This window comes from Haplochromis burtoni, unplaced genomic scaffold (assembly GCF_018398535.1).
Source record: "Haplochromis burtoni strain Fernald_Lab_line unplaced genomic scaffold, NCSU_Asbu1 Contig_98, whole genome shotgun sequence".
Taxonomy (NCBI): domain Eukaryota; kingdom Metazoa; phylum Chordata; class Actinopteri; order Cichliformes; family Cichlidae; genus Haplochromis; species Haplochromis burtoni.
Window position 1 is genome coordinate 1749205 of NW_024582459.1, and position 19894 is coordinate 1769098.

General features: G+C 39.4%; 1 protein-coding gene across 17 annotated transcripts in view; it reads left to right on the forward strand.

The window, feature by feature from the left end:
• LOC102303751 (ELKS/Rab6-interacting/CAST family member 1) overlaps window positions 1-19894 on the forward strand; it is a 146071-nt gene that overhangs the window by 114380 nt on the left and 11797 nt on the right. For 13 of the 17 annotated variants that reach the window (XM_042222969.1, XM_005927228.3, XM_042222973.1 and 10 more), the window contains 2 exons: window positions 2975-3082; window positions 9865-10050. In XM_042222969.1, coding sequence (XP_042078903.1) covers window positions 2975-3082; window positions 9865-10050 — 294 coding nt within the window. Of the gene's footprint in view, window positions 1-2974; window positions 3083-3361; window positions 3440-9864; window positions 10051-19894 lie in introns of those variants that run through there. The other 4 variants (XR_006054639.1, XR_001336473.2, XR_001336474.2 and 1 more) reach the window with 1 other exon arrangement.

Below are 19894 nucleotides of genomic sequence, written 5' to 3' on the forward strand. Positions count from 1 at the left end.
GTGGAAAATGAGGACACTTCTTCAGCCATACTTTCTTCTTTGTCTTTCCACCTCACCGATTTGCATCAACTTCATTTTTAGGATTTTTTTTTCCTCTTGCATGTTGCTCTCTAGATTTTCCATCATTTAAAGACAGATTTTTACTAAAGACTAATAAAAATCTTCTTTTTAGAATTTTGGCCATAGTCATTTTTAAAAGCTTTTAGAAACAAAATTACCACACTTGGACGAGACGGCAGAACGCTGCACTTTTAGATTAATTAGAAAGCTGCTTCACATAGACATGAAGACTTGCTTATGAGTATCGATGTAAATAAGTAAGGTACGAATGTAATAGGATGGGGCTGATTGTTCAATTAACCACACTATAACTCATACTATTTGTCATATTATTGCATTAATAATGTGCCAAAAGGCACAAATATGCTCAGGTGATCCACTTCATGCCTTAAATTGCGATTAAAAAAGAACAAAGACTTTTGCTTATCTTTAAAGACCAAATTCATTTTGTAGCAACCTGTAAACATGTTTATTTCTGCAGCATTTAATATCAGTATTTAAGGTACCAAAGTCAATCTATTGGGATTGACTTGCTTTTGGAGCCAGCCTCAAGTGGCTCTTCAAGAAATAAACAATAAATAAATAAACAAAATGAACTCGAAATAGTGGACTAGACATGAAAACAAGAAGAGAGAAAGAGGACATGTTGCAAGCAGAAGGAAGGAAACAAACAGAAGCTGGAATTGGCCACAGATAAAATCAAGTTATGGAGCTCAAAATGAGAGAATGAAGCAGGGAAAAATGAAATAGTATGTTTATAGATGGGAAGAAGACACTTAAAAAAGTGAGCTTCGATAACTACAGAAAGGAGTGCGTTAGGTATTTAGGTAAAAAGACTTAATCTTCAAAAGTATTATGTATGACAGAGGTGAGCGATGAAGACAGGAAGAGTGGGAGGAACTGGGGATTATTTTGATACAGAAAGCTCTAGGATGAGGAGAAAGAGGACAGGACACAGATAAAGTGTTTTTACAGAAAGGTAGGACAGAAGATACTAAAGAGATCAGAAATCAGGCACCCTCTTGACACAGCTTATCCTCTTCTTAACTGTCTTTCCTCCTTTTTGTTTCTTGCTTTCCAGATCCCAGAGCCTTTTTTGCAAGTGTTGGAGCAAATGTTTTTAATGTATGTTTACTTACGATCTCTTAACCTTTATGAAATAAACTTTCCTAAGGACAGAGGCACATCTGTCTGTTCAGCTTTATGTCACGTGTTCCATATGAACCTGGGGTTTTGGGTTATTATTATCTATTTTCATCTTTGAGGCAAACTCCTGGCATAAGTCATGTAGGCATATTTCTAGAAATTAACCGTAAGACTCCACACACGAGACCTCTTCCTCCATCTTTCAGTGTGACACAGTCCACTAAAGAGATGCTTACCTAAGATGGTCATTCAGAAGAACATAGAAACAAACAAAGACACCGGCTTTATTAATCCCACACTGGGGAAATTCACACGTTACAGCAACACAAGGGTCAGCAAGAAAAAGTGAATTAGAGATAATAATTGGAATAAATAAAAGAGAAAAACAATAGTGTACAAATAAAAAAATACACAATTTTACATATGTACATAAAGTGAAGTGGCAGTGATATATGTATTTATATATTTTTGCAGGCAACTATCACGTGTGTGTGTATTGTACAGTCTGGACCAAGTCTTACTTGCTCTTTTAATTTCATTAAATTTGCGTTTCCCAAGCCAGTGTCTGGTGCATATGAACTTTCCATATGTTACAACAACAGCATCAAAAAAATAATAATCTGTGTAAGGACGGTTGCGGGGGAGGGCAGGTGGAAGTTGCGGTCAGATACTAATAAAGAGGACTTTACAGCTCTGCGCGTGTTTATCTTCAAACTTGTGTGGTGTGCAGATAAACTGTCTGCTCTGCGAGTTTGCTTTATAGGTGTTTTTAAGTGCGGCATGGGCTCGTTTGTGCAGGGCCAGATACTCACCAAGTGTAACACACTGTCAGACGCGTGATCGTTTTGCTCACATGCACACTACTAAAAGTGCAGTCTTTCATTTAGCTTTCAAACAAATGCATATAAAAAAATTTTTTTTTCTTTTTGTCAAACACACACATATATATATATACATACACACACACACACACACACACACACACACACAAAACCTCAGTCTGTCCTGCTTAAGCTCCTGTTCCTTGCAGGGCTCAGTGTGAGGCTAAGGGGATTTAGAGTATACAAGACTTACAGATTTATACTGACTCCATCTCTTGCTTTTCATCTCTCACCCCTCACACTTTGCAGGCCTACTGTAAAACCTGAAGTATAACTATAACATGTGAAACAGATGGAGCAGCAAGACGAGGAGAGAAGACGAAAAGTGGGGGGGGAATGTGACAGTAATCCGAGGAGCAAAAAGATGGTTGCAGAGAAAAGACAGGAGAAATGAGAATGGAGGAAAGAAAGAGCAAAATACAGAGGAGGAGGAGATGAAAGTGTTTTGGAGGCCTTTGTATGTGTACAGTCTAATATTTGTCTAAGTCTTTATGGATCTCCCCTCAAGTGGCAACTTAACAAGCCTGTTATTTTTCTGCGCCGGTTAACAAGCTACACAACAGGTTGCATGATGGTTGTGTGTGTTTGCAGTCTGAAATGTGCAAGATGAACCAACCCAGTTCTTGAAACTCAAATACAAATGGACAGTTGGGAAGCCCTCTGTTACTGTTTTCCTCTTGCGCACAAAAACACACACATATGCAAACTTTTTCAGGCAAAGCTCATGGCACTCACTCAAAAATCTACTCCTCTCCAAATTAACTTCACGCGCACACGTACACACACTGGTTTATGCTCCGTCTAAAACACGAATGTCATAATGATGATCGTGCTAAATTCCACCTAAAAACAAAAACTAATGAGATATATTATTTTTGTCTCTGCAGACGCAGAACAGGATGAAGCTGATGGCGGACAACTATGAGGATGATCATTTGAAGGTTTCATCCCCAAACTCAGAGCAGCCCAACAATCACAAACCCTCCCCAGACCAGGTAAGATAACTGCCCCGGACGGTGTGCATTGGCCAAACCAGTGAAATCTTTATTTTCTTTAATAATATTTGAATGAAAGACTTTCCAGCAAGTCATATTGCCATTTCTGGGCTATTGGATGTTAGCTTATTTCTCTTCAAATTTACTAATTAAAGTTAACCATTTTTTAGCACTATTACTTGTTCTGCACTCTCTATATCTCTGTTAAGTTTCCCTTTTTTGCTAAACTAACTTCCTGTTTCTGAACTCACGCTGCGGCTGGACTGAACTAACCGATAGGACGATGAGGAGGGCATTTGGGCCTAGCCAATCACATGCCTTCTTCCTCACCCTCAGTTCATCATTGTGTACAGAAGGGTGAGCGTCTTCTCTGTCTGGATTTGATCATGGCCATCGTGTCATTCGTCTTCCTTTTCTTTAGTTTCATCCGTGACTTTGTGATCTCATTCTGGCATCATTGTCTGCCATTTCACTTTATTTGTGGCCTCATATCGTTTTTTATTTATTCAGTTTTCCTCCATTCTTTCTAACATTGAAATCCAATCTTGAAATGCATCTTTTATTCTGTGATTCATCTTTCCTTTCCTTTTTCCCTTCAGCCATCAAATCTTGAATTGTGCTTCATTTGTTCAATTTCTCATCCTTAAATATAATTTCATTCTCTCATGATAAGGATTTCTTCCAGTTGGCATTCTCTGAACTCTTTTTTTATGATTTATTTTTTTCCCTGTGCATTTTTATACCCATGATTTCATTATTTCAACCTTCATTAATCTTTTGGATGATTCCCTTGTTCCTCAAGTCTACTTGGGTCTTGCCTTTGGTTTGATATTGTAAGCTTCATGTGTCAATCATATGCCAACTGAGACCATATTCTTATTCAAATCAACTGAAATGTGTGATGTAGTGTTGGAAATGTGCACCTTTGCTAAACTACTATGTAAAAAGTATATTTCTTCTGTCAGAAATGATGAAAAGAAGGTTTTTCCTTTGACCTTGCTCCTGTGTTGTTTTTTTAATCATACAATAGGGGCTTTCCAGTATTTCAAAAGCCCAAAGGTCATTAATTGTAGATGCGTAACAAGATTCAACTCAAGAAAGAACAAAAGACACCCAACCACAATACGTCTAATGTAGAGCAGTCTTTCTTAAGAAAAAAGAAAGAAACCTGAGCATTGAGTAGTGCAAGTGTTCAGGTTTCAACGCCAAACTGGCAAAGTCACTTGTTCCCATTAAACTCTTGAAACAAGTGAATTGGAAATTTTTACACATTTTAAGCAATTAATGGTTAAAAGGCTCTTCTAAGTTTAGTGGTTATTAAAAGGCATCCAAACGGTTGGATCTACTAAGACCACAGTGCAGAGACGGCACCACATATGAGCTGCACATGCTGCTTTTAGTGCAGCTCAGCTGCTCCAGATGGATTTCCCATTGGGATGCTAAAAGCCCAAAGGTTCACCATTGGATCTAAGTTTGACCCTGGTTATTAATTAGCGGTAGCACCTCCCTGCTGAGAGAGGCAGCACACACACAGCTTATACTCTATCTCCTTTTCTTTCTGCTTCCACCTCTCTGTATTTACATAGCCACATGAAAACACACTCTCTTGGTGTGTAAGATTGGTAATTTGCCATAGCACATTTCATCCGCACAGTGAGTGATTGTGTGTATTCTGTGAGGGGATTTTGTGCTGCAGCTGGACAATGAAATGCTTCAGAGACAACTGCTGCTGCACAGAAACACAGGGGAGCACTCTTAAGACACATCAGGCATTGTCAAGGCCACTTCATGGTATTTTGCTTTTTCAAATAGCTTTCAGATTTATTAGATGCATAACTACACAAAAAATAGTAGAAAATGTACATTTTATAAATTAGCAAGTGTCTTTTTCAGAGTTTTTTAATGTGTTTTAAAATCTGTCACCATTTCTTTGGAAGTGAAAGTGATATTACATTTACATTACTTATTCCTGAGATGTTTTTTGTAAGGTGGATTAAACAGTTTGACAATACAGTCTAAACATGTAATTGGTTCAGCTTGTTTGGCTGTTGGTTAACAATCTAGCATCCACAGTTTTAAAGACATCATGTTCAGATTTTGTGTGATGGTAGATACCATAACAGCCCGAGATGATTTCATTTTGGTGAAATGGTCACGCTCTTCGGGGAGAGTTGTGCTCTGTGAATGTTCTTGTTTTCCTTATCAAACAAAACAGTTTTTCACACGTCTTGCCATTTTTTTCCCCATCTCACAAGCCCAAAACCCTCAAATTAATCCAGTTACAACAGCGGTCCCCAACCGCTGGGCCACGGACTGGGCCACGACCCAGTCCGTGAGTCGTTTGGTACTGGGCCACGAGAGTTGAGGTTCGGGTGTGAAATTTATGGTTTTCAGGGTTTTTATTGGTTTTTAGCATTAACTCGGGTTCCCTGGGTCTTTTCCCGTGTGTGATGAATAAATCTTATTTTTTTCTGGTACCGGTGCTGGTTTTATTTTGTTGTATTTATCCACGACACCTTAAAGGCCGGTCCGTGAAAATATTGTTGGAAATAAACAATCTGTAGTGCAAAAAAGGTTGGGGACTGCTAAGTTACAATGAAGAACATGAATGAAGATCCAAGCTCCACAATGAACACCCGCGGACGACCAGCGGATTCAAACCCAGAACCTTAATGTGAGGCAAACACTAATGCTGTGCAGCCTCTTGTATAGTGTTTGCGTATTCTCCCCTGTCTGCATGGGTTCTGTCTGGGTACTCTGGCTTCCCCCTACAGTCCAAAGACATGTAGGAGTGAATGGTTGTCGGTCTCTCTGTCTTAGCTCTGCAACAAACTGACGAGCAGTTTTACAACCGGATGATACATTTGCTTGGCAGTTTAAGAGATCATCTACTAGCCAAGACTTCATCGGTTGGGTCACTGAGATAGCACTTACAGAGCAGTGAAAGCCTACACCAACTACTGATGCTGATGCTGGACAAATATGTGCATTTTTGCTGGTGTGTATTTGTCTCAGAGGGTTCTGCGGAGGAAGAAAAGTCTTGATTTCACCATATAATGTGGCCATAGAGGGTTTTTTTTTAATACATCCCATCAGTGAGGCTAGCTGAATGTCTCTCTATGGAGTTCTTTCATAGAACAGTAAGAATCTGGTAGGCAGGCAGGGGAGTCTAATAAAGAAGCACAAACACACACACACTGACTCACAGTGCTGTATAAAGTTATTTCTCCTTTGGGATTGTTTCATACTACAGTAAGATACTGAGAAGCACTGCGGACCCATTAACCACACACACACACACACACACACACACACATTGCATATGTTGGCTATTGGAGGCTGTGTAATACAAGAAAAACATGTAGACACATATTTGCCGTATACCTTAATGAAAGTCTTGCGAATACGTTCAGTGGTCTGTGTTTCTGTTCATATTTTATCCCATAATTCCTCCTCAATTTTTCTTATAATAGAACTTAAAGAAAAGGAAACAACTCGTGTTATTTCTCTCCTAATGTCTTCCTCATATCGCCGTCATTCCTTCCATTCTTCGTGTCTGTTTCTCATTCGTCTTGTATTTGATCCGCAGAGCTCCACTGCAGGTCTGGAAAGTGTGGACAGTGATTTTTTTTTAAGCTTTCTGACAGAATAGTATGAATTACAAAGTGTGAGAGGACAGCTGTTACAAATATGTTAAGTATGTTTGTAGAGCAGTAAAGCCAAATTTGGAGAATTTTCTTCAGATATTGCCATATTACACATTAGTCTGGGAGAGATAACGGCCTCACTGCACATCTGCCATCAGCAAATATAACTCGGAGCCAAAGAAAGAGGGCTTGAAATGCCGAATGTGTAGAATCTCTTCAGCCTTTTAACTCCAAATGTTGTCGTTCCCTCTCTTTCCTTCTCGGTCTACCTCCCTTTCTCCTCCAGAGGGAAATGTTCAGTAATGTATTTTGTAATGGACTGTAACCTACTGGCAGGTCCTCCCTGGAAAATACTGTAACTGGAGCCATTTACAAAGCTGATAACCACCATGAATGAGTGTGAGTGTGTGTATGTATGTTTTTCTGTGTCGGAACCTATTTGTGTCTGCGTGTGTATGAGTGTGTTGCGCTGACTTGTGCTACCACACATTTAAAAGTGTATATTTTATGTGTTTGTGTGTGTTAGGGTTAGGTTTAGCTGCTGGTGAGTATTGGCGATTCACTGGAAAAACACAAAATTGCTGAGACTTTTTCTGTCAGTTGTTTGTGCAGCAAATCAGTGAAGACTCAAAATCACAAGTGACAGCTCCTCTGATGTACTGTCACTTTTCATTGTTGCGTCAATGCCACTAAAGAATGGAGTACAATTTTTTTTCACAAAATCCCTCCATCCAATCTACTTTTGATGAACTTAACCTCAAAAGGATTCTCAAATGCCAGAGCAATTAAATTATGTTTTTGTCAGTGTTTAAGTGATAACCAAGTAAGTATTTTATAGTTAGAAAACATGCTAAAAGTGACTAGGACAAGTAGGCAACAGGTAAGCGACTGCTTAAAGCTGTACTCCAATGCTGACGGAAAGGTGCTCGGTAGCTCAAGCTGGAAAACATGGAGAATTTATTCCTAATAATTTTCAAAGTTTGTATTCTCTGTACATTTATTGTACTCTGCTACAACCCAGAATGTGCATTTGGCACAAACTTACAATTTAGACCCAATAGCTGGGTCAGATCAAGGGCACATTCTCACCATAAACAAACTACTCTGGAGTTCATTTGGAACCAGGCCTCCTCCAAAGGGTCTTGGTGCAGTTGATTTGGTTTTGGCCCTAGTGCGATTATCATGTTCATATCTGCACAGATGAATTGCACCAAGAGGAAAAACAAACCAGAGTTAACGGACTAAACAGGGCAGGGGTTAAAGCAACCTTGGAGGTGAACAACAAAAGGCGGGAAAAGAAACAGATTATCAATTCTACAATCAAAACCAAGATAATCTTAACTCAGACAATAATGTTGACTACTACTGGGATATATAACCAAATGGACAATGTAGCAGATGTACTGCCTGGTACAAGATGAAGCTTTAAATGGGTGGGGGTATAGCAGTTTGAGTATACTCAATTGTACATTGCTGTAACACCAGGGTGATGGACAACTTTTCAGCAATAAAAAATGGAACAAGACACAGAGACATGGAGCACAAGTAAAGTCTAGACTTGACTAAGCCTGCATGTTGCAGAGAAAATACAGGTTTTCCTTACAGCTTGCTGCCTGGGGAATCTACAAACAGTAAAGCAACGGCAAAAGAAAATGAAGAAACCAGAACAAGATTACACTGCAATGACTCTCGCTGTACCATTACAATTAAGGCCTCAGTAAAGTTGTGCATTCCTGCTGCTGCTGCCAACGTGTTTCAAAAGGCACAAATTTTATTTTAAAGATGAATGGTCTCTGCATTCAGTTTGTGTCACACACTTTCAACTTTCATTATCGCTCAACAACTAGTTGGGGAGCGTTTGGAGATAGGTGGGCATCGTCCATGAAAACTAAGGTCGACTTCAACAATTCACAAGTGACCCAAGCAGGCACAAGGAGGTTTTTGGCGTAGCACCATGTACCTCTTTGTGACCAGTTTCACCCGAGCCAGTGATGGCTGACACCGTGTTGCCAGTTGTTTTAAGGACTTTGAGTATCTGGGATAGACACACACACATAGACAAGCAGAGAAAAATAAAAATAAATAATATGCAAAATAAAAATTAAGTGACACAAGATCAAATTGAGAAAAATATAAAAAAATGTAAATGAAGTGTTTGGCAACACAAAAACCATTATTATTTTTCCTGCTATATTTATCTGATGATGTCATATCATCATTCATTTATTGATATTCACCGACTTCACCAAATAACTTTCTGTGTAAAATGAAACCTGAGGCAAATTCACATCGATATTTGTAGTTCTTGTGTGTAAGAAGTGAAGACGTGACGAGGTTAAAAAGTGGAGGAAGAGTTTAGAGAGAAAGATGTTACTGCGCTGAGGATCCTGTCAATGAAACACATGGGTTGTGTTTGTGTGTGGGTATGCTGAGTGACGATGAGCACAGCTCGCAGAGTGTGGACAGACGCTGCTGGGATTAAATATACTTTACCCACACACACACTAACAGCCCTCTTAAAATGCTTCCTCTGCACTTAAATCGTAGTATTCCCCAAGGAGAACAGTGTGTGTCAGCATGCCTTATCTCTGTGTGTGTACCCTGGGAGGTCTCATGTCATGCGCCCAGAATGCATGTATCTGTTTTGCTCATCTGCACTTATATAGTCAGACGTTCAACAAGAAATGATGCTTTTTAAAGAGAATCGGCTTTCTACTTCTGAGTTCATAATAGCCATTACCTGTGGATTGGTGGGGATTAATATGTTCTTCCAGTATTCTGTTTACTCGTGAGCATGACAGTCTTTAAATGAACTACTTTAAAATGGTTTTCTCGGCTGAAAACTGCCCATGAGGGTCTTCTTTCAGTCTCAGCTACAGCTGACAGTATGCAATTAAAAACAGTGCACTGATCCTCATTATTAGAAGCGCTTTCTCTGGCTTTCTCTCAGTGTGCCTCTGCTTCATTTTCTTTGTCTTACTCATCTTACATTTGCCCATCACTGCATGTCCATCTGGCCTAGTATTCTTGCAAAATCGTTATTATGGGGAATTTTGTTTCGTTCATGTTTTTTGTTTTGCTATTTTTCATACAGTAAACACATAAAAGAATAAATTTTCTGTTTTCCTCCTTCAGATTCTTTCTCCTCTCCTGGATCTTAATCAGAATCGCAGTAAGCTGAAGCTGTACATCAGTCACCTGACCTCACTGTGTCAGGAGCGAGACCCAATCATATTGCAAGATTTTGCCCCGCCCCCCGCCTATCACCGCTCTGACTCCGCCTCCTGGCATACGCAGCTGCACAGCATGACGCAGGAACAGGTGAGGACTCCTGGGTGTGTTCTGAGTGAGAGATGAGAGGAAGGAAAAAATGAAATGCAACGACATCAGTCATTCCTGCGGTTCAAAAAAAGTGTTTGTGTGTGTAAGAAAAAGGGGGGAAAAAGAGCGAGAGCGTGTTCTATTTTTGAGAAGCGTGGAGGGAAAAAAAGCGATAATATTTAGTCGCTCCTCATTTATCAATTCTTTAAAACTCTCCACTGTGTGTGTTTGTGTGCTTGCCTTTACATGCTGTATGTGTTGACATGCACGAGGTTGCATGCTTGTTCTTGCTGTGAGTGTGCAGATGTGTGTGTGTGTGTGTGTGTGTTTGCATGTAGGAGTAGGGGCACACACTTGGGCTTGCCTGGCAGGTTTTTGGCGCTGCTTTTGACATTATTGAAAAGATTTACTCCAGCAGGTCACCTGACGACAAGCGCCTGGCTGCGGAACAAAAACCGTTTCAGACATTTTATTTTACTGGGAGTAAACTCCGTTTCAAGCTTTTGGCAGCAGAGAAAGGGTTGGTTCATATACAGTGCAGAGTAAGGAGGGTAGAGAAGTATATTTATTTCACTGTCAAAAGAGTTGTCATCTTTGAGAGGGAGGAGAGCAACGGGAAGGGAATCAAGGATAACGAAAGAAAAGGTGAGGCTTCGAGAAAGTTACAGAACCACTGGCCAACCTTGCTTGCTTAGATGTTGCTGCATTATCATGGCAACCAGCTGTGTTTTCAGATATTCAATATAAACAGTATATTATTAAATTTAAAAAATTGTGGCCCTCTGCGGCTTCCCCTGTCTCCCTCTCTGTCTTTTTCTCCATATTGAAAACGTATCAGGCAATGCATGGTCGCTACATGTGGTATGCATTGAAGAACGTAACTTTAGACACACTCGCAGAGCTACGTGACAGAGTGTGTGGTTGGGGTACAGCGGGACTAGTTTTCTACAGTCTGTATGAAAGCCCTTTTTGTGTCTTAATGCAAGGAAATGTCTCCGTTAAGCACAAAGTGTTTCAAAAACACTGCTGCGTGGTGTCGATTTAAATAAACTTTCGATATGTAAAATTAAATTCTCATTTAATCACAGGTACATTAAATGAACAAAGAAATGGTCTGGAGGCCTTTCGTGGACGTTTTTCACCATCAGCCTGCTTTCATAAAAAAAAAGCAGACTGTTCTGTGGTCTAGTGGCTGAAGATCTACATTTTCAAAAGAAAAACATACTCTATTAAAACTGATTATGTGGGCAGCTGTGAAAGCTTATCTAACGAGGCTGAATGTAGCCTGCAGTATTTTATTCCTAACTTATATTTATAAAAACATTTTCAGAATATTGAAAACATTTGTACCAAACTGCGCTCACGGCCACATCCAAGTCAAATCTACAACAGAGGAAAAAAGAGCTTAATAGACCAACCTACCCAATTCACCGCAAATGACTTTTTTCCCTTTTCGCATTAACCATTTTCATGGCAGGGTGCAATGTTTTGATTTTTGTTATTTTGCTGCAGGGGCAAAATGAACTCCTAGAATAGAGTTACAAAAAAAATCGCTGTGCCTGTCTTTACTATAGTCAAACTTATCCTTGCATTATTATAAAGTAGCTGTATATGTGGTGATTATCACATATACACGTAAGGTTACCAATCGTCATGTAACATAAAGCTGAAGAAGAAATTTAATACCTGATGTAACTGCCCCTGAAGTGGAACTTTGGTACTTATCCCTTATTTTCTGTCATACATATGTTGATGCTCAACAATGTGGCCAAAGTTTCAAATAATGGGGTCAGTATATCTTCACATAATCCACGCGAGCCACAATTTAGACTTCACTCTGCTATAAACACTCTGTTTTACACTGCTGGATGTGTAGTTGGTAAAGAGAGAGCGGATATTCTTAATATAGTCATCTCAGGCACACAGCTCTGGTTAGGCACAGAGGGCCCACACACCTGCTGCTCAAACCTTCTGTTTATGTGGATCAGCCAACCAGAACGAAGCCAAAGGAGAGGTGGAGGAGCTATATTAACTTTTTTCAGAACTAATTTAGTAACTAATAAGCGCTCCTTTAACCTGTTTGGATTTTTCCATAAAAAACAATAAAGCCTTTACATGAATGTCTTTTAATTCCTGCACTGGGAAGTGAGGCTGGAGTTCATGAAAAGCTGAGCTAAAGGGCCCTATAGATGTTAACTCAGAGGTGGCATAGACTAGTGACAGAGTCCTCTGTACACCACCACTGGAGATCAGTGTGTTTAGAAGTGGGTCAGCTGTTATCACGAACATGTTTACAACTCTTTCAGAAAATACTAATGGTGACTAATGTGTGAGGTACAGATCTGTTAGAGGGACGTGGTATTTAATGCTAAAGAGTGACAGTGTTACTGTGAGCTCCTTTGAGGGTGTTTTACTCATAAAGGTGGGAAGACTGTTTTACTGTGGATGGACAATAACTGCTGTGCTTCTCCTCTGAGCCTCTTGGACACATCATTAAATTCATAGAGAGAAAGCCCTGAGTGTTTCACTCTCCTCTGTGTGTCCAGCGTGGTGAACTGTTGTGTGGTAGAGTTCATATCTGCTGTGCTTTCCATGCAGCCCCACAGATTTTTTTTAAATTTTATATTGGATTAAATTGTGGTTCTCTTGCTTTCCTTAGAAGTTAATTAAGTTATTTTTATGCTGTAGACAAGCCCAAAGGGTATTTATTCCTAAAAGCATGTCTTTCTTTGACATCCTTAGTGATGTGTGGCTAACTGTTGAATAAGCAATTACACCCACTCCCAACCCTGTTTGGTCACTGGAAGCTTGAAGTTATGAATGATGCTCTGGTGTGTACTGAGGAAAGTGTTTCCACACTGAGTACAGCAGAGTCCAGGGCTGGGGTTCACTGGACTTTAGTCTATATGTGAGGGTTACATGTTCTGTACAGTGGTCATCCGCTAAATGGATAGGTATAAAATTATGCACAGACTTTCGACCTTTCTCCTAGCACTGACAGCAGATTGGCAGATTTGGTTTGTGCTGTTTTAAAATAAATATGGGGTTCAAATGATTCATAAATCAGAGTCCCACTTTTTTTTTAGAAATGCAGTTGTACCCATTAGTTATTTTTTATACTATTTTTAGTGGGATGTTTCCATTAACAACATCACAGTTGGAATCTTTCTTCTTCTTCTTCCTCTCTTTTTCTGCAAACCCACCCATATTCAGGCACCACTTGGCGCCATGTGTTTTTTTTTTTATTGTTGTTGTTTTTTTTTTAAAGACCCCAACCCTGCCTATGTACAATCGCACACACACACTGCCAGTCTTTCATTCAGACCCGTGTTTCTCGTTTTCCTTCATCATGTGTCAGCATCACCCTGGCTGACCCTCTTAATGCGCACACAGACTCCCTCCAGACCACCATGTTCCAGTGTGCCAGCCTCTCTTCTCTGTCTTGTGGTGAGTGTGTGTGTTTTACAAGCCTCTCCCTGGCTCTGTTAAAATGCCTGGCACTCTGTAAACCCATTAGGCTCACACTAAAATAGCATGTAAAACCCATAGATGCAGACAAAATCTCACAGGCGGAAACCTACATGTCTGGCACCCACATATGGATTAACATGAATGCACAGCAATCATGAATGACCATTGGAGGCTTGTCTATCTTGCTGTGTGCTTCTGTAATGCGGCACAAACTCAAAACTTTTACTAACACTCTGCTGTGCCGCTTATCCCCCAAAAATGCACAATACAACTATGGAAAGAACACAACGATTTATAAATCTATAAACACTATATTTAATTTAAAATTGTAAAAAAACAAATTGGTAAAACGAAGGAAGTGTTTCAGCAATCATCAGCGAGGTTTAAGACAAACAATCACAGCATATAAAAGCCAGGTGAGATCCCATTACCAATCAGAACATAATGAAAAACACCGGCAGAAAAAACGTGCCAAAGGTAGCAGACGCGTGCCAACAATCGTAATCATAATACACTCCTACAGTTCTACAAAAATAGTATCAACACACAACCAGCAAACACAACAGTATTAAAACCACTGGAATAGGAAACGTAAACAGAAAAATGTGTTTCCACTAAAGTTATCAGACATCAAAAAATACATAAACAATCTGAAGAAAAGCCCGTACATGAAATATCACAAGAAAAACCAAATCACTAAAACAGCTGCACAATAGCTCTTGATTCAAGCTTTTAGGGGGTTTCTGTGTGTAGTGGTTGAATCCAGTCTGCAACCCTTTGTAGTAAATGTTTGTATACTTTCTATACCTTGGAATTTATGGGAACTCCAATATGTCCAGCTGCATTAAAATGCTTTCATCAACATTTCTTATATCGCTTTTGTGCTCAGAGATTCTGACTTTTAGGTCACGAGACCATTTCATCAAGTAAATCACAAATTAGGTTCTCTAAGAAACTCGATTTTTGAGTTTCTACTTCCTTCCAGTCTAAGCGGTGTAGAAAAGCATCCTCTTTGAACACAGCAGTGGATACAATTTAACATGGGATTCGTGATCAAGCTTTATAGTGACCATTACTACAATGTAGAAAATTGTTTTGGCTAATTAATTTATGCTAAAGCTGAAATGCTGGGGGAGACAACATATTCTTTTCAGTGGGCTTAGTTTCATACTTTACCAAATCCAACCCGTGGTGGCAGACTTAGACATTCATAAGTCTTTCAGGCAGGATCAGTGAGTGGTAAAACTAAAGAGCAATAAGGTCAGCATATGAGGTAAGCAGAGATGAAAGGATGAAGTGGGTAATCAAGTGTATATATTCACGCTTGTCTGGTGGAAGGAGAGAGTTGTAGAAAGAGGCTTCTTTTATTTCAAAATATGACATTTTGTGGGTTTTTTAATGTTCTGATTTTAGATGCATCTTGTACGTTTCAGTTTGTCATCCTCTGGCATCACTGCTTTGATCAATCGACTGCATTTTTCAGATTTGACAAGTATGAAGGCTTTGTCAAAATCACTCCCTGTTTTCTACATAGTGGACTACATTTATTGTATTCATTTCAGCGTCTGTGTGAATTTTTCATTACACGGTGGCCAAAAATAATACACAGCAAGACTGAAACTTGTGTCCATGTCATAAATACTGCAGTTGCTGCCATTTAATGGACATGTAGCCGTTGGTGATGATGCAATTTCAAGATGAGAAGTGACAAACGTGTCTGAAATCTCAATTCACCTTCGAGACACAAGTTTTTATTTTGTGTCAAATAGCTCTTGTCTGACAGAAACTTACTGGACAAAAATACTTCTCAATACGTAAATACTTGATAAAAGTATTTGTCACTTTACACCTACAGGAGCTGCTTCCCTATGGAAAGAAGCTCTCAGTGCAGCCTTTATGTGCTGATGTTAATGACGGGGGACTCAGTCATGCAGTCAGTAGAGCATCGGCGACTTTTACCCACTTAGCGCCTCAGGATTCAGAGAAAATGGTCATCCACTTTGAGGCTGAGCTGCTGTGGCTCCTAACCACTTCCACTTTGCAATGATACCACTTACAGTTGATCATCTAGGAGGAAAGAAGTTTCAAAAACTGTCTCATAGTGACAGAAGCATTTTATTACAGTACCACACTCGAATTCAGTGAGTAAGTCTTAATCTTTCACAAATCTTTGTAAAGGCAGACAGCATGGTTAGGTGCTTGATTTTATACACTTGTGGCAATGAGTGAAAACACCTGAATTCAAAGTTTAAGAGGCGTAACTCCGTACTTTTCACCATAACCTAATTTATTAAGAAGCTCAGAACAGCGGGAGATATATAGGGCATATAAATGTGTTGAAGTAGTGTGGACTGATACATGTTATAAAATGAAATAGCGTTTGTTCCCTAAGATGTGCAAGTGATGTTTAAAATGGTTAAAAAAATAACACACTTTAAGTTTTGTTTGTTCATTTTTAAAGCACAGATGCTCTTTTTTACTTCAGTTGTGTTTTTGTGAGGTGTAAAAGCAGTAGAAGTAGATCTGTCCCTTAACTTTTAATACTTTATGTTTTAAAAAAAATACATTTTAGTGTTTTTTCTTTCTTTTAAGTGCAGGATTATGTTTTTTTGTGGCAGTTGTGCATTGTTTTTTTGTGCTTTTATATTGTTCTTTTTGTGGGCGATTTCTTCAGAACCTGTCAGTAAACCAGTTTTCCCAGCAGGGACAACAAAATGACTGAACTGAACTGAACCGAAGAGCTTTTGCAAATGAGGCCATTCGTTTGAATTTGACATTTGAGTGACTGGGCCCTCTCTCGTATCCACTGTTCTGACATTTACTCAGTGAAAGTGTTAGACTAATGAAACTTAACATTATCCAGGTCAGCCTTTTACGTGTCATCTTTCAGCTAAGCTAAGCACAGTAGTGAGCTTTTAGCGAAAGGCCAGTTTCAGTAATGATGATGGATCTTCCGGAGACATTTATTTTGCTCTTCTGTTTCTATGTGTTTGTTTCCATCTCTCTCTTTAACCTCGGCTGAACTACAAAAGTAACAATGATTCCAATAGAGAGGTTTTACTAAAAGGGCTGTTTTCTGTGCCATAGTCATAATAATAACCTTTATGACTCAATGACGTCTCTAACAAGCACTGAAGAGAACTGGCGTCATATTCTTCCACACACTCGCGCGTGCACACACAGGAAGGCTTTCTCTCACGCGCTTCTCTCTGGCCTACGTCTGGCTATAAGAGTGAAGGTATAAGGATCTCTTGGCTGTGTTTGTTTATGGCTGTTTGTCTAACTGTTCGAGTATTTGAAAGAGCCGTCAAGGTCAAGTTTGTTGTATATTTGTTGAAAACTATGAGATTGTGTAAGTGTACGAGTCTTTTTAAGCCCATACTGAAGACATTTGCACACGTTAGGTCCTGTAAAAAAAAATTGTATTAAGTGTTATTGGCCGAGTTGGACATTTTATCACTGCTCTTATGAATCCTGCTTGAATTGTCAGCCCATGACACTCTATCTGCTAAAACTCAAACGGCTCCCAGTGAGTGGCTGCGACTGTTTCTTAGCCAACTCATACTAGAGAAACACCACGAAAACCGAGTCCTCATATTTACGACTCTACAACTCATTGTAATGAAAGAAAACACCGCACAATTACACACTTCAAATGTCTTTGTTGTTACAGTGTGATCTCCAAATAATAAGCTTGTCAGAGAGAAATGAGCTTTCTCTTTGCTTGTTTTTTTAAGTTATACAACAAGTAATCTGTGAGGTTTCCACAGCCTCACAGTTGTTAAATCTACTAAAGTGACTCATGGCTTTTTAACAAACTTCCACTGCAATGGAGATGTACCATTCTGCTCCTGCAGCCCGAGACATGTCGCTTTTGTAAAGAAGAGAAAACTAAAGACTCTGTAGCTGTTATGTGGAGATAAGAGCAGTGAAATTAGTAGTTCTAAATATAACTGACAGTGTTATCTCTCAAATTAGGATTAATTGGCCCTTTTAAATGACTTTAAAGCTGTGCTAGATAGCTTGGCCCTCTAGTGATTCTGAATGGTATTGCAGCAGGTTTTGTCAGTAAGACGCAAGTGCTTGACTGTCTTGTTTTCCTAATACCCGAGCAACCAACATCACCAAAGAAGAAATAACTTTGTTCGCTACCTATAGGCATCCGTAAAAATTCAGTCATTCATTGCCTTTTTTTACATACATAAGTAGTATCTGTGAGTATTTTCTTTTTTTACATTAGCATTGCCTCAATTGATCCTGCTACTTGACCCTTACTTTTTCTTTTACTAACCCTTACTTTTTCTCTAACCCATGAACAGAATGCACAGGTCAGTGTGTTTCTGGCTGTTTATTGTTTGTTTTTGGATTAAATCACAGTAAAAACTTCTGGCACAACTTCACCTATTTCCAAGGTGCATGGAGAGGATGAAACAATTCAGAATGCAGGAACTCCAGCAACACTTAAGGGAAGAGGAGCAACTTTATTGACTGACTAACCTGTTTTTGGATTACAAATCATGTTGACTGATGGTTAACAGCATAGCTAACTCTCAGGATTGCTACTGTGCAAAACAATACAAAATCAAAAAAAGAAGAATCTACTTTCAGAGACTCCCCTATTCACAAGGGGTTACCACAGCAAGTAGCTTCACATGTTTGTAAGCTGGATACCAACAGGGACTGATGTCTCTTCCTGCGATCAAACCAAGGTTTGCTTGTTAGGAGGAATTAGTGGTACAGAAATGCAATACTGAATCTGTGCAGCATGTACTGACATTGCTTGGGAAGTTCACGTCAGGTTTCACGGTAGGCTTTCAGAGGGGTTTGCGGTTATGACATAGAAGATGTTCGCTGGAGCAAACATCTGGTAAGAACTTTTACATATTGCTTATACTATTAGACTCTTGTGGTGAAAGCCATGTTCAGCACATTGTGATTTACAAGTATTTGACTCCTTGGATAACAAGAAAAGGTTTGAAACTACAGTTTTGAGGGGTGTGCAATCTCATAAATTAAGAAAATGTGAGAAAATTACTGTGGCATTGCCTTCTGAAGATATGCTAATAGACTTACAGCTAACCTGGGTTTGTTTGTGCAGTTGCTGACATACTTCCCCTTTAGCATGGGAAAATTCCAGCACGGTGGCAGCACTAAAAGAAAGATTTATAGGCAACCAATCTAAACACTGATATTTCAGTGGAGATTTCATAATAACAAGTTAAAGAAAAAATGCTCTTTAACTAAAACTTTGAAGTCTGTTCAGAGGTACAAATTAGGTTTCAAATGCACACTATCATGTTTTTTCAGTTCTACACCCTGATGCCCTGTAGCAAATTGATGCCCTCTTCACAGACCACATGTGTCTGCTTTAGGACCCATCGTGGTTTTAAGGTCACTGATTGGAAGACTTTTGATGGACAGGACATAGAAAAACAGGACAGGGTTGAGCTGGAACTTTAACATCACAACTGATAATGCAGAGCGAGACTACAGTACAACAATGGCAGTAATAGCCCAGTTGTGAGAATGTGTATCTGTTTATGCTGAATTTGAACATCCACTGTGAGTTTTTTTTAAAAGTGTACTTTGTAGACTGTAGGTGTGGTGATAGTTTTCCAGTGTAACTACTTTTCCTGTCTGCTTGTCGTTCTGTTTTGTGGCTTTGTCTTTCATAATAGTTTAGTGTGACTGTGCAGCCCCCAGCGAACAGTCGCGGCTGGAGATTTTTTAAGCTGTTGTTTTCATGAATTCTCTTAAAAGCCCAGAGGTGGATTCTTTAAATTTTGCTCACTCAGCCTAAAGAATAAACCCGTTACTGTCACTGTAAACCTGGCCATTGTTTGTTTCAATCATATAAACTTTTACATACGCTATTATTCAAGTCTGGGTGGATAGGGTGTAAACTGCAACTTGACTCTATATATGGTGGAAGGATAGAAGCTGAACTTTGAGAGTTTCACAACTCAGAATTGTTATTTAGATTGCTGCAAGATTAGATTAGATTAGATTGAAGTAGATGGTTTAAATCTCCATTTACTTGGGAAGTTGTTTTGCTTGCGCCTTCATCTGAGCTTTTTGATTAATTAGCTATAAATCAAAGTGCATCTGTCTGTGTTTAAATGAAGTTGTAAGACGGGAGTTGAGTAGCAGATGAGAGAGAGGAGGAAGGGGTGGAGAGGAGACGTTTGGGAGCTGAGCAGACATTAAGGCTCATCTATTTGTGTCGCATTGTGGTCTGGGGTCTCTCTAAGCTTTCATTAGGCAGCTCTGCTTCCTGCTCGAGGATGATTGTTTTTTCTCTAAACACGACACTGAGGTCCTCAGCGATCATTACACACACACACACACACACACACACACACACACACACACA